The sequence below is a fragment of the Aureobasidium melanogenum genome (assembly GCF_000721775.1).
Source record: "Aureobasidium melanogenum CBS 110374 unplaced genomic scaffold scaffold_1, whole genome shotgun sequence".
In the NCBI taxonomy this organism is placed as follows: Eukaryota; Fungi; Ascomycota; class Dothideomycetes; order Dothideales; family Saccotheciaceae; genus Aureobasidium; species Aureobasidium melanogenum.
This window is the reverse complement of record NW_024470053.1, coordinates 2,005,057-2,028,357: the sequence shown is the minus strand read 5'-3', so window position 1 is coordinate 2,028,357 and position 23,301 is coordinate 2,005,057. Positions and strand designations below refer to the sequence as shown.

At 51.8% G+C, this 23,301-nt stretch overlaps 9 protein-coding genes across 9 annotated transcripts; 6 read left to right on the top strand and 3 right to left on the bottom strand.

Annotated features, from left to right (window-relative positions):
* Nucleotides 1-542: 542 nt before the first annotated feature.
* Nucleotides 543-2,655, bottom strand: M437DRAFT_16952 (alpha/beta-hydrolase; the record flags this gene model as incomplete). The annotated part of the gene is made up of 2 exons (XM_041018881.1): nucleotides 543-2,506; nucleotides 2,553-2,655. Coding segments are annotated over 2 exons (2,067 nt in total), but the record flags the coding sequence as incomplete, so codon positions are not given.
* Nucleotides 2,656-3,051: 396 nt separating this feature from the next.
* M437DRAFT_80388 (uncharacterized protein) lies at nucleotides 3,052-3,654 on the top strand (the record flags this gene model as incomplete). Its single annotated transcript, XM_041027348.1, has 2 exons — nucleotides 3,052-3,064; nucleotides 3,116-3,654. The coding sequence occupies 2 exons, from the start codon at nucleotides 3,052-3,054 to the stop codon at nucleotides 3,652-3,654; spliced, it is 552 nt and encodes a 183-aa protein (XP_040884774.1).
* A 149-nt stretch (nucleotides 3,655-3,803) lies between these two features.
* On the bottom strand, nucleotides 3,804-5,893 carry M437DRAFT_80387 (Metallo-dependent phosphatase; the record flags this gene model as incomplete). The annotated part of the gene is made up of 5 exons (XM_041027347.1): nucleotides 3,804-4,399; nucleotides 4,454-4,704; nucleotides 4,767-5,019; nucleotides 5,083-5,619; nucleotides 5,677-5,893. The coding sequence occupies 5 exons, from the start codon at nucleotides 5,891-5,893 to the stop codon at nucleotides 3,804-3,806; spliced, it is 1,854 nt and encodes a 617-aa protein (XP_040884773.1).
* A 1,498-nt stretch (nucleotides 5,894-7,391) lies between these two features.
* M437DRAFT_71540 (uncharacterized protein) lies at nucleotides 7,392-8,009 on the top strand (the record flags this gene model as incomplete). Its single annotated transcript, XM_041025696.1, has 2 exons — nucleotides 7,392-7,894; nucleotides 7,946-8,009. The coding sequence occupies 2 exons, from the start codon at nucleotides 7,392-7,394 to the stop codon at nucleotides 8,007-8,009; spliced, it is 567 nt and encodes a 188-aa protein (XP_040884772.1).
* A 762-nt stretch (nucleotides 8,010-8,771) lies between these two features.
* On the top strand, nucleotides 8,772-9,472 carry M437DRAFT_71539 (uncharacterized protein; the record flags this gene model as incomplete). Its single annotated transcript, XM_041025695.1, has 2 exons — nucleotides 8,772-8,908; nucleotides 8,968-9,472. The coding sequence occupies 2 exons, from the start codon at nucleotides 8,772-8,774 to the stop codon at nucleotides 9,470-9,472; spliced, it is 642 nt and encodes a 213-aa protein (XP_040884771.1).
* Nucleotides 9,473-9,772: 300 nt separating this feature from the next.
* On the top strand, nucleotides 9,773-11,194 carry M437DRAFT_80385 (thiolase; the record flags this gene model as incomplete). Its single annotated transcript, XM_041027346.1, has 3 exons — nucleotides 9,773-9,931; nucleotides 9,990-10,934; nucleotides 10,991-11,194. The coding sequence occupies 3 exons, from the start codon at nucleotides 9,773-9,775 to the stop codon at nucleotides 11,192-11,194; spliced, it is 1,308 nt and encodes a 435-aa protein (XP_040884770.1).
* A 369-nt stretch (nucleotides 11,195-11,563) lies between these two features.
* On the top strand, nucleotides 11,564-13,808 carry M437DRAFT_71537 (uncharacterized protein; the record flags this gene model as incomplete). The annotated part of the gene is made up of 2 exons (XM_041025694.1): nucleotides 11,564-13,484; nucleotides 13,540-13,808. 2 exons carry the CDS (start codon nucleotides 11,564-11,566, stop codon nucleotides 13,806-13,808), a joined length of 2,190 nt encoding a protein of 729 aa, XP_040884769.1.
* Nucleotides 13,809-14,415: 607 nt separating this feature from the next.
* M437DRAFT_36964 (U4/U6 small nuclear ribonucleoprotein Prp3) lies at nucleotides 14,416-16,200 on the bottom strand (the record flags this gene model as incomplete). Its single annotated transcript, XM_041019546.1, has 2 exons — nucleotides 14,416-15,789; nucleotides 15,886-16,200. 2 exons carry the CDS (start codon nucleotides 16,198-16,200, stop codon nucleotides 14,416-14,418), a joined length of 1,689 nt encoding a protein of 562 aa, XP_040884768.1.
* A 306-nt stretch (nucleotides 16,201-16,506) lies between these two features.
* On the top strand, nucleotides 16,507-21,777 carry M437DRAFT_80382 (beta and beta-prime subunits of DNA dependent RNA-polymerase; the record flags this gene model as incomplete). Its single annotated transcript, XM_041027345.1, has 2 exons — nucleotides 16,507-16,688; nucleotides 16,749-21,777. The coding sequence occupies 2 exons, from the start codon at nucleotides 16,507-16,509 to the stop codon at nucleotides 21,775-21,777; spliced, it is 5,211 nt and encodes a 1,736-aa protein (XP_040884767.1).
* Between the last annotated feature and the right edge of the window lie 1,524 nt (nucleotides 21,778-23,301).

The window sequence follows — 23,301 nt, the reverse complement described above, 5'->3', positions numbered from 1 at the left end:
TACACACCGACGCCAGGTTCATCTGCAATGATGTCTCCACCGGCTCCATCCATAAAGCTAGCTCCTCCTCTGGTAGGGGGTCGTGAGCTTTCAGCTACAGACTCATCGTCATTCCTACCCATTGGTCTGACGTGATCGGCAGAGTCCAGAGTCACAGTGCTCGCAGTAGCGACTTCGTTCTTGAGCTTGAAAGGATAGGCGACCTCGCCATTGTGAGGGCGAGCGCTGTTGTTGCTTAGGAACGTGTTTTCTGAGCCGGGAACCTTGGTGTGCATGCCGTAAGGAGCGAGATATGCTTCGTCATCTCTGATGGCTTCTTTACCCTTGGGTGAGTCCTTGGCTGGTGGTGGAGGTGGGTTGGTTGATGAGGTGGTGGGTCGAGAGCGAGGACCTGCTTGACCCAGATCCGTGACTGTGCGGTAGCTAGGGCTCATGCTGCGTTCAAAAGTCGCCGAGGTTCTCATTTCTGGGTCAGCAACCAATGTGGCTGCTCGCTGAGGGTCTACCTTTGCGACTGCAGCGCCGGCTTCTGGTACCACGACTGTTTGTGAGGCGCGAGTGACCTTGTGTTCACGGTCAAGAGTGTCCTCATCGTGCTTGGAGCCCCAGCCTGACCACATTGCAAGACCCCATGACTTGCCCTTGCGTGCCTTCTGACTTGGCATATCCTTCTTACGGCGGCCAGCCAAAGCAGTAGGTGGCGGTCTTTCTCCAGCCCCAAAAGTATCATACCCTTCAGCCATCTCCTTGATACGTTGCTTTTGTACCGCACGCTTATCCTTGCCATACTTGACGTCCCAGTCAGACTTCTTTGCAATCCATTTTCGGACAGGGCCAGGCTTGATCATGCCAATGGTGTCGGGATCGAGCTGGAGACATTTCAGGTCCGATACTGCAGCAAGTGGATATGTGACGCCATGCCTGTCGACTCTTTGACGGATCATATGGTTTTGGAACGGAGGCAAGGGGTCTCCAGCTTTGCCAACAGACCCAGAAGCTGTGGTGACTGTATGAGCACGAATCGGCGTACCCAAAGCATCAGGAAATTTCTTGTCGACGGTTCTACCGCGATCAACATCGGATTCGCTTTCATGGCTCGAATGATCACTGATGACACTGATGTTGTCGTCATCAAGAATGGTGATAGCTTGGTCTTGAGCACGAGCCAGAGCCCAAGCACCAAACTGCGCCACACTACGATACATGTATTTGGCTGGTCGGGTGAAACTGAGAGTATGCGGAACATGGCAAAGGTCATCCCAGACCTGCAAGACCACATGTGTTGGTGGATATTTGTCTACCAGTTCCCTTTTCGGGTCAAACTCGTCCATGACCTTCTTGCTGGGAAGATATGCAGCAGGGTTGGCGGCCTTGTGGGCAATGTAGATCTGTTCATCACGTAAAAGCTCACCGCCTCCTGTTTGAATGAGAAGTGGGGGCAGACCACCAAGAGATGGCTGCATCACAGGTGAGACCATAGGATGGGCGAGCATGTCATTAGTGGTGTACATCTGAATTTGGTCAGTCAGCTCAATCAGCTTGCCATCCAGCTCGATCGATAGATGCTCGCCACCAGGGATGCTTTTAGCACGTGGGCGGGTGGCTTGATCATGCTTCTCATGCTCGGGTACGTCGTGGACGGAAAAGCCCATGGTGGCCTCCCTTTCTAGCTTCTTCTTTTCCTCCTTTGACTTGCGGGGTTGGTCGGCTTCTGGAGACTTGAGCTCCCTCAGATCGTTGGCGTTCGGGGGTGGCCACGCCATTGAAGGCCTGTGGTGGAAACCGTTGGCGGGAATGTAGTCAAAGGTGCCTTCACCGGCTACACTAGGGAACGAGTGGGTGAGGTCAACCCATGGTGACAGAAGAAGGGCTCCTGCAGGAAGGGGGATGCCTTGGTCGCGGAGGGTAACGAGCATATTGATGACCATGCCACCACCAGCCGAATCTCCACCTAGCAGGACAGTCGAGGGATCATATTGCTCAATGACATGGAGGTAGGCAGCGATACAGTCGTGTAGACCACAAGGGAAAGGGAACTGAGGAGCGAGGCGATATCTCGGAGCGAACAGACGGGCTTTGAGTTTTCGCGCATGACGCTGCATCTGGTAGCGATGCTCATCTACAGAGCCAAAGTAGTAGGCACCACCGTGGATGTAGAGAATGATGCGGTCACCCTTGTTGTTGGCAGCCACTCGGTCGTTATAGTCCTGGCGCATCTCGATCCATTCGCCCTTCAGGGCGATGTCAGGCCGCCGCCATTGCCACCACTCTTGACCTCCGACTCTTTGCAGGCCTGCGGGACCAAGCTGTGCTTTGACAAGCTCTGCGGAGCGTTGTAAATGGGCATCTGAGATGGGAACTTCGTCAAGCTTGACCCATGTAGGGGAGGGAACCCATTGACCAGTGAAGGCTTGGATGTCTTCGACGGTGTGTTGAGAAGCGTAGTTGAGAAATTGGCGAATCAGGCGCAGGCCTTCGTGATATGAAACATGGGCGGTAGGTTTGCCTTTGAGCGGTTTGCGATTGAGATACTGTGCATCGAGTTAGCATACATGCCGTGTCGCGTGAGATGTTCCGGTGTCTTGCATGTGAGAAGAAGGTTTCAATGACCGAAGGTGTCACGTCGGCAGCTACGCCGAGAGTGCTCAAGACCATGGCGAATCTCTTTGGTTAAGTGTCTCCTTGGTGGTGTTGTATATGCGATTGGTTCTGACAATTCTTGTCATGAATGCATAGCACCTTGATTAGAAAGAAGCGACGTGAGTGTGGACGTTTCTAGGAGGCGATATTTGCATCAAAGACTCTGGACATGTGCGCAAGAGGCAGGAGCCGGGTGAGCCGTATGTATATTTGTTTCGGGCAGGTGCAACGCGTGCAGCAACGGAGATGAAGCCTGTGGAGCACGATGATCGTGACGAGGTGGCTGCTTCAGGGTCCACTTGCCAACCTCTCCCGAAATCTGGAGAAGGTGAGAGTTGGTGGTCCAAGCGCAAAATTTCGTTGCGCCGAAATAATTGTCCATCACGGTCCTCGATACATCAAAATACAATCATGGCTGATCAAGGTACTAGAACCCGCCACGACCTCCTTGAACACAGGCACTAACGAACCTTAGAAGCAATTCAATCCAACTTCGATCTCGGCATCTGGTACGCTTTAGGCCTTTGGCCCGCCCTCACCATCGCCGTCACCAGCAACTGGGGCGGTCCCGACAGCTCTGCAAAGCGCGACTGGTTCGCTGGTGCCATTAGCGATCTCTTCGCCGACCGTCCCGATACGGATCAATTCGACGTCGAAGCCGTCTTGCTGCAGGTCATGCAGGATGAGTTTGACCTTAACTGTGAAGACGAGAGCGAGATTCCTGTCGCAGAAGAGATCATGAAGCTTAGAAAGGAGACTGCCGAAGGAAACTTCTCTGGTGTTGAGGCTATCAAGAGACGGTTCGAGGAGCGTGGAGGAAGAGTCCCCCAGAACTTGCAAGTCGTCGAGCACAAGCACGATGACGATGAGAGCAGCGAGGAAGAGAGCGACGACGATGACGATGTCGAGATGGGCGATGCTGCTCCTGCTCTTGTTCCCGCACCGCGCGAGAGACAGGAGCCCGAGGTCGACGATGATGGCTTCACCAAGGTCGTCAGCAAGAAGAAGAGATGAAGCAACTCGCATCATACACTACGCAACTCACGACGATAATGCCGATAGACTCATCTTTTTTATACCACTTCACAAGTGATGTTCTGCGAAAGAGTCGTAGAATTAGGGAAAAGTATCGGATGCTAGGTTCCCAGATTTATCAAGCCACTTCAAAGCACACCCAAGACCACCTTGATGCGTCCCTCCAGTTGTGGAGAAATGCCTCTTGTCCAGCCAACTCCCAGTTCCTCGCCTGCTTCGTAGCCCATCGCATGTCGTTTGTTCAACCCAGCTAGTCTCCACCACTTTCGCATAGCCTTCCTTGCCACCACCAGCTCGTGTTCTTCCGGCGATAGCTCTCTGGGCAGCACCGGAGCAGTCACCTCAGATCCGTCTTCTGATTCGCTGAGATCCATCTCAGCTGGCTCAATGATTCTCACTGGCGGTCTGTCCCAGATAGCGCTACTCTTTCTTCTGCCAGATGAAATATCGACACTGGCTCTTCGGGCCGACGCATCACTGCTGTCTCTCCTGAAAGTATGGTTGGTATCCGTACGCTCGACCACCGAGCCTGTGCGTCGGAGATGCTCATGCACTGTACCCCAATGCTGGCCAAGTGCTGCACCCCAGTGTTTCCAGCGTCCGACTGTCAATGATGACAAGAAGTGTTGTCGTAGTAGCATTGACAGGAGTATGCCATTTTCTTCATCTACGACAGAGATAGCAGATCCTCCCTTGGACTGTGTACGAAAGCAAGTATAGCCATCTAAACTGTGTCAGCATGATCAATCATGACACACCATGTCGAGAGGATGCATACCTCCGCCCTTCACCATGAAATCCCGGGTTGCTAGAGAGTATTCTCGATTGACATCAAGTGGCTCTCCTCCAATCTGTACTGCAACAATTCGATTATGACTGCTTCGTGACGGATCAAACGTGAAGCTGATGTTGGAAACCTGCGGAAAGCGGCCATCCAGAGCAGGATACTTGGACACACCATTTTGCAGTGCTTCGAGTAATTGCTGACCTTTGACCTTAATCACAACAACAGGATCTTCAAACGGAAAGCTAGCATGCGTCAACGAAAATTCTTCGATATGCTTATTGCTGATACTGCTCAAGACACTTACCAGTCCACGATATCTTTGAGTCGCAGAATGCCTGGAGGATAGACAATGTCGGCTCTGACTGTACCTCCAACAATCATTGCACAATCTGTACCGTAATAGTAGCGCATCAAGTCTGAAGCAAAATTGCCCATGTTCGATTCCTGGCTCCTGACAGTGCTGAAACGACAATCGAGTGGCACAGCGGTATAGCCGACTACTTTCTGCAGTTTGTTCTGGAGCGACGAAAACAGCTTATCGAGCAGCTCAACGGTAGCTGGATCCTCGGCCACGGTGCTGTCAACATCACGACGTGTGATAGCGAAGCCCTATTCGCTACCATCTCTTGACGCTTCGATATAGCTGAGCTGCTTGTAATCACTACCAGAGCACAAGACGTGGGTGTTATGTACTTTTGAATGGCGATAATGGTGATCATGACCAGAAAGTATGATGTCAATTTCTGGCACTTCCTCAGCCAGCCTTTTGTCATGGACCTCTCTTTGATGACACAGTGCAATGATCATCTCTGCTCCCTGGGCTCGAAGTTCTGGTATCAGCTTGCGTGCTGTTACGACGGGGTCAATGTGGGCTAGATTGGCGGGGAGAGAGTTGACAGCTTCGAGCCATTCCTTTTCAGCGAGTCCAATGATTCCGATCTTGACCCCAGTCGACGACGTGAGCATTATGGACTTTTGTGCGTGTCCTAGAGGAATGTCTTCACCCAGCGCTGGGTCTGTGACATTGGCTAGTAGCCAAGGGAAGTTGCATTGAGCTGCGAGATACTCAAATTGAGCAACGCCCATATCCAGTTCATGGTTGCCCACACAGGCAGCAGCGACTGGAACATTGTTCAGGATCGGAACCATGTGAGCACCTGTTATAACGGATATCAGCTTTTGTCCAGGACACTACGATGGACATGGTAAAAAACCTTTGGTTACACTGCTCTCGAGGCTCGGACCGAACCCGTCTCCCGAAAAGAGCGTGATGAGCTCCGCTTGCCCATGATATCTCGAATGATGTCGATAGTAGTTGCACAGGCTCTGGAAGCGAGTGACACCCCCAATTGGATCGTGTTCCGAAGGCTCGAGGCGATAGACATCGTTGAAGTGTAGCAGCCTGACGACCGGTGTACTGTCAGAGGGCATTACTCTAGTAAGAGCTTGTTGATGGATATAGGATTGATATTGATGCGATGATAGAGCGACAATGGAATTGATCAAGCTGGGTTCAGGTAATGTTCATGTCCTGTGTTTCAGAAGTGACTCTGCACACAGCGCTGCTTCCTTCCTGAATCTTCACCTGCATGAAGAAGGACACAACACAAGCTTGTCAGCCTCCATTGATTCTACCGATGCCTGCACCCACGCCTTCAGTTCTCATTCTTCTTGCATGTCGGCAAACTCAACTATGCCTGAGCATGTCGACACTTCCAACATCAGATTGGTGAGAGTGATTGGCCGAGCGAAGGAATCCTCAAGTCCGGGCACACGCTCGCCCTTGTCGTCATTTCATCTCTTGCCATATCATGGCACGAAGACTTCTTTGCCAACTGGCTCATCTCAGGCATGACCGCGGCCTTCGTTGCCGCACGTCATAACCTAGGTCAATTGCATATCTTGCGAGGAGATGGTACCAAAATAGATTCTCAATCCCTAGATCAGTATAGAGGGGCATCACAATGTATGATCGCATGCCAAGAAGGTAGGTCATCCTGATCAGATGCATCAAATGATCTGACATACCCCACAGATACGAGGCCTCCACGCAAGACATGTCTAAGAAGCTTAACAGTTTCTTGATCTACGCCTGCCAAAGGCTTCTTTGTGGTCCATCTTGAGACAAAGAAGGATTGAAAGCTACCGCAGGTGCTATTTTTGGACTGAAGATCAATCATCAAGAGCAGTCGTCGGAGGACGCGACTAGCCTCAGCTGCGCGTGACTTTGACAAGTTAATTTTGACTACAACCGGCTCGACCTCAGCTCAAGTCTGAAGATCACCATCGCCACCGCTAGTTTTCAGGCTCAATCAGAGTGCTTGTTTGTGTTTTCAGTTCCCGGAAGTGTAAAAGAGGAAGTTGCAGTGCCGAGATGCCGACGATGACAAGCTTCCATTCTTGAGCTTGGCAGCCACTCCACTGCTGTAGCTTGTAGGCGAGTATTTGCTCGCTTCGAACTCCTCTCACCAACGCGACTAGCTGATACAGAAGCAATTGAACGTCTCACTCGGTAGTACATGTCAAACACGCCAGTAATCACTGCTTCGTCAAGTACTTGGTCGCGTTATAGAGATTGGTATTACCATTATTGCATTGTCTCACGATCTACAGAAGCAGACGGTGAAGTCAGGAATTAGCTTGGACGATCCATTCCTGTCTTTGTCCCTCGAAGGATTCGCATACCACGATATTTACGAGTTTGTAAAATTAGTATACAGGTCAAGATTATTTCCTGGTGTGGTGATGGTAAAGGTCTACTACACAATGACGTTCCAACTACAGGATACAGGCATATAAAGAAGCAGTCTCTTGCTCACATTGCTGGCTCATCATCATCAACAATCTTCTCATCTCATCTTCTCAACACAAACAGAACAACAATCAACCAATCTATCAATCTACGAACCAATCAATCAATTCATCCATCATGCACTTCAGCACCATCGTCTCTGCTTTTGCTCTCGCTGGCACCGCTCTGGCGGGCATCAACACTACACGCGAGTATGAGCTTCGTACTTTGTTGAAGCCTGGCCAAGAGGGCAAAGAAAGATTCAACGATCTCTGGCTTGTCGCCTCTCACACTGGAGCAGGCTTGAACGATGGCGTTTTCTACTCCAACAGATCATACGCCGCCAAAGGCTTCGAAAATGCCACCAACATCACACAGAGTGATGGCCAGCCTTTCTTCAACCAGCTGTTCGATCTTGGTGGTACCTTACCTTATGATCTTTACGTTCAGGACGTCAACTTCTACGCTGCCTGGGAACCCGTCCGCATCGATGGAGGTTCAGGTACTGGCGGTTTCTACATGAACTCCAGTGGCCTTCAGTGGAACTCGGCCCCAAGTGGACCCGCTGGTACAGACCAGTTCGGAGGATGGCTTGCTTGTGAATGGTGGCACGGTGTCCCACAGCTGTTTGCCAAGTGGAAGTAAGTTAATCTAGTTCATCTCGTCGAACCCATGTGCTAACGACCAAAAAGCTACTATGACTACGAGAACCCCTCGAGCTGTGCTGATATCGACCTTGTTCCTGTCTATATCTAGATGCTGGGTTATCCCCGAGTCAGATGACTGCATTCATGTTTCGCTTAGTCTTTGATTTGTACTATTATGTAGTTGTTGTTTTATAGTCTTTTATCATTATCATTTTTATCCTGCGAACTTGCTGTCTCATCCAGTGGTAGTAATTTGATTCACTTGTGTTAGCGAGCTGCTTCTCCATCACCTTGTCATGTTTTAATGACGTATATCAACTACACTATGTGTGAAATGTACGATAACTCATCTTACGACTTTTTTCCGACTTTTGTGCTTAGGGTGTAGTGAGCGGCATAACATGATGACCGCTAAGTCCACATGCTGTCTAGGTCACCCTGCTGTGCGAGTTGATCAATCATCGCAAGTCTGAATATCTTGTTATGTACACCAAATAGCATGACAGTCCTTGCTAATATTCATTTTCGTTTACTCTAGAAGTCTGTTGATGTTCAGGATCGATACAGACCCTCCTCTGAGCGGATTCACCAAGAACAGCTCATCACTCTGCGAAGCACCAATCGGCAACCACGAACGTGACCAAGCAGAAGAAATCGGCCTTACAAAAGACTAATAGAGTAATCAGTCAGTTCGGCTAGGCTGATTTACCCTGCATGATCTTGGGAAACAATTGTTGTTGTGTCTTTTGTGTCTTCCTTCTTGCAGCCCAAACCCCTCTCTCTCGAGTCTCGACGGCTTTGCAAGGCCTCGAATCTTGCACACGTTTTGGCTGAGCACAAGATATTATTGTAGTCAAATCACGTTCAGCGAATGCAAGCGGAAGCATCATGCGCCGTCTGCGGCGCACCGCCATCAAAAAAATGCCAACACGAAGATGAGAGGTTGAAGAGAGCCTTGGACGAGGCCAGTCACCGCTGGATGGCATGCATCGAGATGCGACAGATAAGGCACGTTCCTTCCATGATACCGACCCAAACTTCTCGAGACTGATACTCAAGAATCTCAGACACTGGGTACTCAGCCATGCTCGCGAGTGGATAATCCATACATTCAATCAGATGGTCGATATAAGAAAGCAGCAATACGAAGCACACCTAGCTACCATACCATATTACGAACTCTACAAAATCTACGCAGGTCGGCCACCTATCTCACCGCCTCAGATGCACGAATTACGCGTGCAAATGTCTGCTGCGCAGGGTGCATACCAACGAGGCATCGATGAAGATTGGAAGAACAGTCTACAACGATATCCAGAGGTGCTGGATTACTACTTCAACCTGGTCGAGTTCAAGCTGCCAGGTGAGAAGAGCGTTGCTGTACAAGAGCCGGTCTTTGGTGGTCGCGTTGATCCTGAGATGAAAAGGAGAGAGTCGAAAGGAAGAAGGGGAATGATGCAGCCGCCGCCTATGCCTGGCGGCGCGTTCATGATGCCGCCGGGAGGGCCACCCCATATGCCAGGGCCAGGACCCGGTCGCATGCCGATGGGGATGCGCCCGGGCGGCTTCTGAAGCCTTCTTGTCAGGACACCTGCGATAGAACGAACAGAGAGTGCTCGGCCATGGCCTTCCAAACACAAGGAGAAGGGACCAAGGGCGCTACCGGCTCCAACAAGGGCGCGGACAAGAGTCGCGGCGAAGACAGCCGAGGCTTCACTAAAATGACGGAGGCCTCGCACGGAACTGCCCCGCGGCTCCCACGTCCACCTCGGCGAACAGTTGCAGCATTCATGTGATGTCCCATTCCTCCATTCTTTTTTTTGGTGACTTGATTGTTTCTTCTTTTCTATCGCATATTCGAAGTCTCACAAGATGTCGTCCGTCACACTTCGCACTCCTCTGCGTCGCCTACCACTTTCTGCTCGTCAGACATGTTTCAGCAGCTGTAGACAATTCAGCTCCTCCACATCCCGGGCAAAGGAGATTCAAGATGCATACATTCTCAGCGCTGTCAGAACCCCTGTTGGAGTTGTATGTATATCATTGTGGCAATTGAGAATCTTTTGGCTGGTCTAATGGCAACTCTCAGTTCAACGGAGCTCTCGCCTCGGTGTCAGCACCTAAGCTCGGCTCTATCGCCATAAAAGAAGCCATTGCCCGTTCATCCGTCCCTGCCGAACACATCCGCGATGTTTACATGGGCCAGGTCTTGCAAGGAGGTGTCGGTCAAGCACCAGCAAGACAGGCAGCCCTCTTTGCTGGCCTCGATTCTTCGGTAGAATCAACAACTGTCAACAAAGTATGCGCCTCAGGTATGAAGGCTGTCTCAATAGCCGCCATGAAGATCCAACTTGGCCTCGCCGAAGCACAAGTCGCAGGAGGAATGGAGAACATGAGTCAAGTGCCATACTACCTGCCGCGATCATCTCAACTTCCGCCTTTTGGCAACATCAAGCTCGATGATGGCTTGATCAAGGATGGTCTGTGGGATGTATACAATCAGATCCACATGGGCAACTGCGCTGAGAAGACGGCCAAGGACCACGGTGTCACTCGTGAAGATCAGGATAACTACGCCATCCAGAGTTACAAGCGCGCTCAAGAAGCTTACAAGCAGGGACTCTTCCAGGAAGAGATGGTGCCGGTGACCGTCAAGGGCAAGAAGGGTGACACAGTGGTCTCAGAAGACGAGGGTGTTTACAGACTCAAGCTCGAGAAGGTGCCCACGCTGAAGCCTGCGTTTGACAAGTCTGGCTCGGGAACCGTGACAGCTGCCAACAGCTCAGGCCTGTCAGATGGAGCTTCTGCACTGGTTCTTGGTAACAAGGAGATTGCCAAGAAGTACGGCAAGGGCAACAAGCTGCTCGCACGCATTGTAGCCACAGCAGACGCAGCAGTCGACCCCATCGACTTCCCCATTGCACCATCCAAGGTGGTTCCCATCGTGCTTGAGAGAGCTGGTATCACCAAGGAGCAGGTCAAGGTGTGGGAGTTCAACGAGGCCTTTGCCGCCGTCATCGAGGCAAACGCCAAGGTACGTCTAGTGAACAATGTGTGCTGTCGTGAATATCTACTTACACGGATCACCAGATTCTTGGACTCGGTATGGAGAACGTCAACCCCAGAGGTGGCGCAATCTCTCTCGGCCACGCATTGGGAAGCTCGGGCTCAAGAATTTTGGTGACGCTGTTGCATCAGCTGAAGAAGGGCGAGTACGGATGTGCTGCCATCTGCAACGGAGGTGGTGCATCGACTGGTATTGTGGTTCAGATGGTGGACGCAGATGAGTTGTGATGAGCGACCGCGTCAGCTCGAACGGGCAGCAATGGATACCCAACAAGAATTTAGCAATAATACGTCAAAAGCAATGTCGTCAGCTCAAGGCAGCACAGAGTTCTGTTCCAGAAGAAAAGATGGCTGGGAGATTTCGAAAATGTTTGGTTCATGCCCAAGACGCACGTGACGTAAATGCGGAAGTGATGTCCTTGCAAAATCGAGTCGCCGCCAGCCGGTGTGTGTGAGGCAGGCGCGACCCCACCAAGAGTTGCAACTTGCGGCTGTCAACATTTTTCGTTCATAAACACCAGGTGCAGCTCGACTCACCTTCGCCCTCGAACCAACGTCGCATTCCCCCTTAAATCCGATCGCTTTCACACAGCAACAATGTCGGACCTCAACTCGTGGGAAGACTCACCGGACGCCCAGCAGGACCAGGACCTGTCGAGACAGGCCCAGCAAAGCCTGAACATGGGCGCCCAGCAGCAACAGCCCTACCAACAACAGCAGAGAGGTGGTTTCAACCCTGGCATGGGTAGCTTCCAGCCCGGTGCTGCTACTTTCAACCCTGGCCAGGCCTACTTCAACCCTGGTCAAGGATACGGACAGCAATATGGTGGCTACGGCCAGCAGTACGGCCAGTACGGCTCGCAATACAACCAGTACGGCAACCAAGGATACGGACAGCAAGGATACGGCCAGCAATACAGCCAGTACGGCCAGCAGGGCTACGGTCAACAATACAACCAGTCCTACCAACAACCCGCACAACAACAGCGCCAAGTACCCGTCATCGCTAAGAGAGGTGACCAGACTGCCGCTCCCAAGCCCGCCGCCGATGCTCCCAAGGCTGCTGTCAAGACTCTCTCGCTCAGCGCATCTGACACTGGTGCTTCGGCTCCCAAGGTTGAGAAGACTGGCGGCACCAAGGTTCTGAGCTTGGGCACCCCTGCTGCCCCCAAGGTCGAGAAGACTGCGGGCACAAAGGTCCTCTCGCTCAACGCTGAGCCTGCCAAGCCTGCACCAGTCAAGGAGACTGTCAACAAGGCTGAGGCTGGTGCCGGAAAGGCCGTTACTGCTGCCAAAGCATTGGAGAAGACTGGCAACTCACCCGCTGCTTCATCTGGTCGCACCTCACCTACCCCCTCATCTGGCCGCAACTCGCCCACTCCCGCTGAAAAGCGTGCTGAAGCCCGCCAGGCCGATCTGGTTGCTGCCGAGCAGGCTGCTGACGTCGATGAGGAGACTCTCAAGGAGATGTACGGCAAGGAGCACGTCAACGTCATTTTCCTTGGACACGTCGATGCCGGAAAGTCAACTCTTGGTGGTTCCATCCTGTACGCCAGTGGAATGGTCGACGAGCGTACCATGGAGAAGTACAAGCGTGATGCCAAGGAAGCTGGTAGAGAGACATGGTACCTGTCATGGGCTCTGGATTTGACCAAGGAGGAGCGTTCCAAGGGTAAGACTGTCGAGGTCGGTAAGGGTTTCTTCGAGACCGAGAAGCGTCGTTACACCATTCTTGATGCTCCTGGACACAAGACCTTTGTGCCCAACATGATTGGTGGTGCCTCCCAGGCTGATATCGGTGTTCTCGTCATCTCCGCCAGAAAGGGTGAATACGAGACTGGTTTCGAGAAGGGTGGTCAGACTCGTGAGCACGCCGTGTTGGCCAAGACTCAGGGTGTCAACAAGCTCATTATCGCTGTCAACAAGATGGACGACCCTACTGTTGAGTGGAGCGAGGAGCGTTACAAGGAATGTACTGGCAAGCTCGCCCAGTTCCTGAAGGGTGTCGGTTACAACCCCAAGACTGACCTGCACTTCATGCCCATCTCCGCTCAGACCACCCTCGGTATCAAGAACCCCGTTCCCAAGGACGTCTGCCCCTGGAACGACTCCATCTCGCTCCTCGACTACCTGGATAGCATGCAGGCTCTGGAGCGTAAGCTCAACGCTCCCTTCCTGATGCCCGTCGCTGCCAAGTACCGTGACTTGGGTACCATGATCGAGGGCAAGATCGAGTCTGGTGTCATCAAGAAGGATATCAAGTACTTGATGATGCCCAACCGTGTCGAGACCACTATCTCAGCCCTCTACGGTGAGACCGAAGATGAAATCCCCAACGCCACTTGCGGTGACCAGATCCGCCTGCGTATCAAGGGTATCGAAGAAGAAGATATCATGCCCGGTTTCGTGCTGTGCTCGCCTCGCCGTCCCGTCAACTGTGTGTCAACCTTTGAAGCACAGATTGTCCTCCTCGACATCAAGTCCATTCTCTCTGCCGGTTTCAACTGTGTCATGCACGGTAAGTTCTTCCAACATCATAGCTTACCCAAGAATTATTCACTAACACTCAACAGTTCACGCCGCCACCGAAGAAATCACTTTCGACGCCCTCCTCCACAAGCTCGAAAAGGGCACAGGCAGAAAGTCAAAGAAGGCTCCTGGTTTCGCCACCAAGGGTATGAGCATCATCGCTCGCCTGAAGGTCACCAGCAACAACGGTGCCGGTGTCTGTATCGAGACCTTCGCCGAGTACCCCACTTTGGGTAGATTCACCCTCCGTGATCAGGGTCAGACCATTGCCATTGGCAAGGTTACCAAGCTCATCCATGAAGAGGCTGCTTAAATGGTTTCCTACTGCTAGATTCGAAGCCACAGAAAGCTCATGCCTGTTCCTGCAAAAATTTTGATACCAATGAAGGAATGAAGAGGCATGAGGATGGGGATATATAAGGAATGGGGACCATCGGGACAGAGATGCCCCCTTATATCTTATATAACTTAGGATATGAAGAAAAAAGCAAAATACGATTTCCTGTTACTCATTTTGTTTCTATTTTTTTTTTGCGTATGACACTGGCCTATATACCTTTACTGCCTAACAAAGATGAATAAGCAGCAGCCCCTAGCCACTGATACACTCGCATTCATGCAAAAATACACAGAAACGAATTTGAGGGATTCAAGGCAAGTCGCGGGTAGGGTATGCATGGGACGATGGGTCAAGCAATATTCTTGGCTGATCGGAGAAATTTCTCAAAGACTTACTATGGACAAGACTTTGGGATGATTGCTGGCGGCCACCTTTGTTCAGATGTTCACACTTTGGCCCCTTCTACAGTTTGTCCTTTGCGAGTGCATTAAGCTTATTGGATCGGATCTTCTTCTCCGTCTGTTCTTGATTGTTCAAGTGGTATCTCTGTTTTTGTGTCGTATTGTTCGTTTCGTAAAATTTACTGGAACGCTGGAGATTGTGCCAACGTCCACATGTTTTCCATCTTGTACCTGCTGAGCACGTCCTTGGCTTCGCCATCCGTCTCACAGGCCTTGTATGGCATCCAGCGCTTGAATGACCTTTGCTTCTCCTCGCCCTCAAAGACAAGCTGACATCTGTTGAATGTGTTGTCCTTGAGCTTTCCATCCTCGTCGAATGCGTTCAGCCATGCAGCATTGGCTTCTGTGTTGCCCTCACGCACACTTTGTGGCATGGCGTTCTCGGTCCATTTGACGCGGTTGAGCATGAGTTTTTTGTATGCGTTGATACTGTGGGAGCCGCCTTCGACTATTACTAGATTCATTTTTGGGTGGAAGATGGTAATGCCTGTTAAGGCTTGCTGCTCGGCGTTCTTGTTGATCTGGAAGCGGTGTTTTCCATAACTCAAGTTATCGATCTTGAAAACCAATAGTTTCATGCCAAGAGCGGCGTCAGCTTCTTGCTGAGCAGCCAGCTTCTCAAGGCGCTGCTCTTTGGTCAGTTGTCTCTCAGAATTGGCAGTCTCGTGGTCCTCGGCACGCTGTGCAATCTCGCGGTTGACACGAGCCTCGACTGCAGTAGGATCTTTGACGGCTTCATTGCCTAATACGCGCATAAGATTTGATTTCTTGACCTTGGGCGGTGGTGGCGCTTTAAGGCCGAGTCTGATCTTTGCCTGCTCTTCTTTGTGATCTGCCATGCGACGTTGTCGTCGAACCTTCTTCTGCTCTTGCTTGGTGAGATACATGGCCTTCGGAGCCGGCACGTTGGCGTCTTGAGGGGCGGAAAGTAGAACAGGATGTTGCACGTATCTTGTGATGACTTCCATGTTGATCTTGTTCGGAGCTTCGAGATTATCATAGTTGCCGCCAGTCACAAGACCTTCGTCCCACCATTCAATGTCTGGTGGAGCAGGAACCAAGAAAGATTTCTCCGTGGCCTCTTCGATAGCTTTTTTCCGCGCTTGTTCTTGCATTTCCTTGGCCATTTGTTCGATCCTCGCCTGTTGCCGTAAGGCTTCAGCCTGTGCCATGAACTTACCCTTCTGGTTGAAGAGCAGCTGCTTGGACTTGCGTTCTTTCTGTTTCTGCAACGAAGGGTCGAAGAACGGCTCGGTCTGCATAGCAGCAGTCTGATCCTCGCCAGTCAGATAAGGATTTTGTTTCACAGGCTCCTCCTTTTGCTTTTTGTTATTTCCCGACCTCGAAGGACCACCTAACAGACTAGGATGCAAGCCGACATTCAAACCACCTCTTGCGCGTGCAGCAGTATCATCGCGAACAGGCGGGGATTGAGCAAAGCCTGGGGCTTGAGCGGCAGGACGGGTAGGGATATCGGTCTGTGTTGGTTGCTGCTGCCTTTGCGCGACTCTGGCCTTGATGGCAGCAAGTTGGGCTTGGATCTGTGCCTTCCTGGCATCTTCAGAGGACGGTGCGGGAGAGGGAGATACAGAGGCGGGCGCAGGAGATGGTGATGCTGGAGCGGCATTGCCTTGCAGACGAGCTTTCATAGCAGCAATACGTGCTTGCATGTCGGTCGCGGACGACGACGGGGGAGCAGCGGCGGGTGCTGCAGCGGACGCAGTGGCAGCGGGACCTCCTTTGTTTGCCATGCGAGCCTTCATAGCGGCGATGCGCTCAGCGACTTCGCGCCTTTTACGTTCGACATCGTTGTCCGGCGCTGGCGATGCTTGGGCTGACCGGGGACGTTTCGAATCATGGCCGTCGTCCAGGCCGTCACCGGGAAAAGGGCGCTTCTCGGACATGGAAGCGGTGGTGGGCGATGTCCAGATTCAGCGGGTCGACGACGACAAGCTCAAGGCAGAAGTTCGAGTCGCCAAGGACGACAAAGCCGAGCCAGAGTCTGGAAGTGACGATGGACTTTTGGGAAAGCGCGACCAACTTGAGCGCGGCGGGACTTGCCGTTGCAGGGCCGACGTTCCTTCCCCAGATCGAAAAGTTGCTATCGGGAAACTTTTTTGTTGCTAGCCACCGTCGTCTTTTGCGGCCGACGACGACTTTGTGTTGCTTCAAGCTGTGGACCGCTGCTTGCTAGCGAATACATCGCCAACATGAATATTTCACAACCCGTCTCGTCGCAAATCGGCGGCGTCGAGTTCGCTTTCCTGCCCTCGGACGAGATCCGCGCCTTGTCCGTCAAGCGCATCACCAACCCTACCACATTCGATACCCTGTTGAACCCTGTACCTGGTGGTCTTTACGATGCTGCGCTCGGAAACTTTGGCGACAACTCGTGAGTTGGCTCTCTGCTCTTGCTTCAAGCTGGGCAGCTAGGCTAACCCGCTGTTTATAGATGTACCACTTGCAACCTGAAGTTTGGCTGCCCTGGCCATTGCGGTCACATTGAGCTTCCTGTTCATGTCTACAACCCCACGTTCATGGACCAATGTCTGCGTCTCCTTCGCGCAAAATGTATCTACTGCCACAAGCTCAAGATGTCCCGTGCCGAAGTCAACCGCTTTGTCTGCAAGCTTACTCTTGTCAAGTACGGTCTGCTCAAGGAGTGCTACGATGTCGATGAAATCACCCTCTCCGCCTCCGACTCTAAGGCAAAACCTAGCAAGGACGACTCCGACGATGAACAGGACGAGGATACCAAGGGCATCATCGCTCGCAGAAACGCTTTTGTCAAGAACGCTCTCAAGCAAGCTGGCTTCAGCAAGAAGCGTAACGACTGGGCCGACACCAAGATCGAAGCCGTCGCAAACGAAAGACGAGCCATCGTCAAGGAGTTCCTCTATTCCATCACAAAGAGCAAGAAGTGCAGCAACTGCAACGGTATCTCGCCCACCTACAGAAAAGACCGTTTCGTCAAGATTTTCAGGAAACCCTTGTCGGAGAAGGACAGAATTGCCATGGTCCAGGCAGGTTTCAAGGCTCAAGATCCTCTTCTCCTCATGAAGAAGAAGCGCGAGGCTCAAGCCAAGAAGCAGGGTCTTGCTCAAGACGAAGCCGTCGCAGATCTCGAGGATTCCCCTGCAGAGTCAGAAGGAGAAGGAGAAGATATTTCAATGCTCGACATTGAGCAAGAAGTCGCAGGAGGAAATGCTCTGGAATCCGAGACAGCGACCACTAGCTCCAAGTCCGACAAAGAAGAGAAGCAAAGTTACTTGAACGCAGGTCAAGTGCACGCACACCTTGTCCAATTGTTCGAGCAGGACGCCGAAGTTCTGGGCATGATCTACACTCCTCGTTCTAAGGGTCGCAGAGGCGCTCCTCTTAGCGCTGAAATGTTCTTCATCAAGGACTTGATTGTTCCTCCCAACAGATTCAGACCTGAAGCCCGAACCGGTGCTGATGAGATCGCCGAAGCTCAGGAGAACTCCCTCTACAAGAACATCATCAATGTTTGCGACCAGATGACTCAGATCCACAAGGAGCTTAACGGTACTATTCAGAACGAATACGCAAGACGCCCAAGAAACTACGCCGACTTCCAGGATGCCTGGATTCGTCTCCAAGACGGCGTCAACTCTCTTCTGGATCGCGATCGTAACCCTGTGCAAGGTGGTGCTGGAAAGAGAAACGAGGATGGTATCAAGCAGCGCCTTGAAAAGAAGGAGGGTTTGTTCAGAAAGAACATGATGGGAAAGCGTGTCAACTTTGCTGCCCGTACCGTTATCTCGCCCGATCCTAACATCGAAACCAACGAGATCGGTGTGCCTCCGGTCTTTGCTCTCAAGCTGACATACCCTGAGCCTGTCAACGATCACAACTACAACGATCTCAGACAAGCTGTCATCAACGGTCCCTATGTCTGGCCTGGTGCTGTTGCCATCGAGAACGAGAATGGCCAAGTCATCAACTTGCAAATCAAGAATGCCGAGGAGCGTACCGCTCTAGCCAACCAGCTTCAGGCTCCCTCGAGCACCAATGTCAGTGGTGTCAAGACTAAGAAGGTTCACCGCCATCTGAACAATGGTGATATTGTCATCATGAACAGACAGCCCACTCTTCACAAGCCTTCAATGATGTGTCACAGAGCCCGCGTTCTGCCTGGCGAGAAGACTCTTCGTATGCACTACGCCAACTGTAACACTTACAACGCCGATTTTGATGGTGACGAGATGAACTTGCATTTCCCCCAGAACGAGCTTGCTAGATCAGAGGCCATCAGTATCGCCGACAACGACCACCAATATTTGTCTGGTACTGCTGGTAAACCTCTTCGTGGTCTTATTCAGGATCACATCTCCATGGGCGTGTGGTTGACCAACCGCGATACTTTCTTCGGCCGTGAAGATTACCATCAGCTGCTCTACGCTGGTTTGAGACCTGAGAACAACCACACCACTTCGGGACGTGTCGAAACTGTACCGCCTGCCATCAGAAAGCCCCGCCCTCTCTGGACTGGTAAGCAGGTAGTCTCATCTGTCTTGAAGAACCTGACACCAGAGGACTTCCCTGGTCTTACTATGACTTCCAAATCTTCTACTGCTGCCAAGCAATGGGGCACCAACTCAGAAGAGCAGGTCGTCATCTTCAAGGATGGTGAGCTGCTGTGTGGTATCTTGGACAAGGCACAAATCGGTCCCAGCGGTGGCGGTGTTGTCAACGCCATCTACGAGACCTACGGACACACCATTGCTGGTAAGCTTATGAGTGTGCTTGGTCGTCTTTTGACGAAGATGCTCCATATGCGCGCTTTCTCTTGCGGTGTCGAAGATCTGATCTTCACCCCTGAGGGTGAGAGCATGAGAAGAGAAGCACTTAGCAAGTCGCATGCCGCCGGTCTCGGAGTCGCTGCCAAGTATGTGTCTCTGCAGAGCGAAAATCCTGACACAAACGACCCAGAGCTGCGCAGACGTCTTGAAGCTGTCCTTCGTGAAGATTCCAAGCAAGCAGGTCTGGATACTGTCATGAACCAGACTACTGCCAAGGTCTCTGGTGACGTTACCTCAACCTGTCTGCCTGCTGGTCTGGTCAAGCCTTTCCCCAAGAATCAAATGCAAGCCATGACTGGCTCTGGAGCCAAGGGTTCTGGTGTCAACGCCAACCAGATTTCTTGTAACCTCGGTCAACAAGTTTTGGAAGGTCGTAGAGTTCCTGTCATGGTCAGTGGTAAAACTTTGCCTTGCTTCAAGCCTTTCGAGACGAGTGTCAGAGCAGGTGGTTACATTGTTGATCGTTTCCTGACTGGTGTGAGACCCCAAGAATACTACTTCCACGCCATGGCCGGAAGAGAAGGTCTGATCGATACCGCTGTCAAGACTTCCAGATCCGGTTATCTGCAGAGATGTTTGATCAAGGGTATGGAGGGTCTCAAGTCCGAGTACGACACTACTGTCCGTGACGCTGACGGATCGATCATCCAATTCATCTACGGTGAAGATGGTCTCGATGTTGGCAAGGCCAAGTATTTGTCCGACTTCAAGTTCATTGCTGAGAACCACATGTCCATGTTCCACAACCTTGGCATCAAGTCAGAATTCGGTCGCATCATGAGCAATGAGGCTGCTGAATACAACAAGACTGCCGAGAAGAAGTACAGAAAGACAGGTGACCTTGGCGCCAGCGACCCAGCCTTGTCGATCTACTCGCCTGCCCGCTTCGCCGGTAGCACTTCTGAGAAGCTCATGCGCGATGCCAAGAAGTACATTGACGAGAATCCTGACAGACTCATCAAAGACAAGAAGCGCAACATTGAGGGCGTCTCTGGATTGAGCAAGAAGAGTCTTCAGGCCATCATTGATGTGAGATACCTCAAGTCAATTGTTGAACCTGGTGAGGCTGTTGGTGTCGTTGCTGGTCAGTCAGTCGGTGAACCCTCGACACAAATGACACTCAACACCTTCCATTTGGCTGGTCACGCCGCAAAGAACGTCACACTTGGTATTCCTCGTCTTCGTGAAATCGTCATGACTGCCAGTGCCACTATCGCCACACCTACCATGACTCTGCACGTCAACCCTGAGATCCCCAAGGAAGAGAGTGAACAATTTGCCAAGGGCATCAGCAGACTCAGCCTTGCTGAGGTTCTTGACAAGGTCACAGTCACAGAGAAGATCGGAAAGGGTGTTGCATACGAACAAGCTAAGTCCTACACAGTTCGCTTGCAATTGTTCCCCTCGGATGAATACACCAAGGAGTACGCCATCACTGTTGAGGACGTTGCCCGCACCATCGAGACCAAGTTCCTGCCCCGACTCCAGGCTGTTGTGCGCAAGGAGCTTAAGAAGAAGGGCGACCAAAAGACACTCAAGAAGTCCGACGCAATGCCTGAGATTGGTGAATCTGCCGGTACGATCGAGCAGGAGTCTGGCCGTCCTGAGGGTGAACGCGAGGGTGGAGACGATGATTCTGATGATGAAGGTGATGACGATGCCACTCGTGACAAGGCCAAGTCGAACAAGACACAAGGCGGCTACGATGCCCCTGATGAAGACGAGGCAGAGATTGTTGCTCGTGGTCGTCGCGAGACTACTCCAGAAGACCAAGAGGATGAAGGTTTTGTTGGCAGCCCCAACACTTCCGACGACTCTGACTCTGAGATGGAGGACTCGAGTGCTAGCATCAAGAAGGTTGCTTACAACTCGAGAGAGCGCGAAGAGCGTATCAAGAGCAGCAAGTACACCAACGATGTGTCTGCTTTCAAGTTCGACGACAAGACTGGCGCATCATGCACCTTCACCATTGAGTACGCTGCAGAGACTGCCAAGCTTCTCATGCTCAACTTGGTTGAGAACTGCGCTCGCGACGCTCTCATCCAATCCATTCCTGGTCTTGCCGGCTGTTTGTTAACACAGGACAAGTACAAGGATCCAAGCACCGGCAAGGAAGTCGATGTTGATGTTATCATGACCGAGGGTGAGAACCTTATGGCCATGCGACTCCACCAGGGCGTCTTGAACCCCAACCGTTTCTTCACCAATGACATCGCTGCCATGCTTCGTCTGTATGGTGTGGAAGCCTGCCGTGCGTCCATCGTGCGCGAGGTGTCTGCTGTCTTCGGTGGTCACGGTATCAGTGTCGACCAGCGTCACTTGAACCTCATCGCCGATTACATGACACGTGGTGGTGGCTACCAGGCGTTCTCTCGTCAAGGCATCAAGGGCAACACTTCACCTTTCATGAAGATGAGTTTCGAGACCACTGTTGGCTTCCTTCGCGACGCAGTCATGGAGGAAGACTTCGACGACCTTAGCGGTCCTTCCGGTCGTATCGTCGTCGGCAAGATTGGAAGAATTGGTACCGGTGGCTTCGATGTTATGATGCCTGTGCTGCAGGTCTCAAATCCTTCACACGAAGATGCCGAGGAAAACGGCGATGTCATGGCCGTTGACCAAAGCAGCGAGAGTGAGGAGGATAGCGACGACGAGTAGTTGAGTCTGCACAAAAAAGCTGGAATCTGACACGGGTGTGTTTTGTTTGGGTCTTTGATTTGCATTAGGGAATGTTATTAGCCATGGTGTTTTTGACTGTTTAGAATAGGCATATGTATTCATTCTTTCACTTGATCATTCTTCTTGCGCCTGGCGTGGTATACAGTTGCAACTCGTGGTTGACGGCATGGCGCACCCACGAGTCGTGCTACCGAAAAGCTAGTCCAGGAATGAAGGTATAGGCGAGAGCAGGAGCTGGTGTTTGCCCAATTCTCACACGAACCTGACCACAAATGGCCCGATCTGCGTGTAAGCCTTCCACAACTATCCACAATCGGCCTTCAGGAGTAGGCCATCGACGTTGATGATGCATCAGGCTAGCGCACATGCTTCTACTTATCTCCTCTTGTACGCACGTAATGGACAATCATTTCCTTCCCTATCATTATTGCACTTGGTATGGTGGGACGCTTATGTAGGAACGCGGGCGTGGCGCCGAACTATATGGCCGCCCTAGTTTCCGGTAGCAGCAACCTTGTTCAGTGTAAGGCTTAAGCTAACCTCTGTCATCATGGAGGGTTTTTGCTGGAAAACTAAACACGGCGATTGTCTCACTGATGAGGGTCCAAGACTTGCCCAGGCCGCGTTTCGAAGTGCAACAGATGCATCTGGTCTCAACGACAATCATAACAGTGGAGAACTCCTGCTTTTGAAGCTGTTCAACACCACCAAAAGAACTGGAGTTGACCAGAGGTGATGTTAAAGATGTCGCCTATTGTATCACGCTGCGAGCGACAAGTGCTGCAAATCTCCCGCAGTGCAGATCCTGCATGGCCGTTGCGGCTAGCTTCCTCGTTGGCACGTTCAACCACGCTCATCAGGATCCAACCTCACGCTGTCACTCTACTCACGCCTCGGAAGACCTATCTGCGCCATGGTATGCCGCTTCTTAGCTCCTTCCTTGCTGGCTTGGACCGAACTTTTTGCAAATGCCGGATGTCCAGCGCCGTGGATCGCTTCGATGTTCCGTGTGATGATTCGGGGTTATTCGATGCTTCTTTTCTTTTCGAAGCCTTCTTTACGAGCATCAACCTCTCACCAAGCGCCTCAGGGCTTTGTCCTTCTCATGGATCGAGTGATCAATGACACCACCGCAAAGCCTGATTTCTAGGCCGGCAAGCACTTATCTTGAAGTCTTGTACCTAGAGCCCTTTAAGTAAGGACAGCGCCAGAACCTTCAGCGCGACAGTACAGTTTTTTACGGCCGATGTGACTGCAAGAGCTTGGAAGTTGTACCGACGACATGGCTGCGGGAAACAAGCGCCATCCGCTGCTCGGGCCTCATATCTTCCTACCCTTGGAGTCAGCCACGCTTCTTTCTCTTCGGCATGGTAGGTCATCTACATCGGTATACCACTCCTTGTAGCTTTTCTCTTGCATGGCTAGCGTGTCCAAGCCCAATAGTGTCCACAAGCCGGAGAGCCGTGCGTTGCTGGATCCATCTATACCGGCTAAGTCCTATTG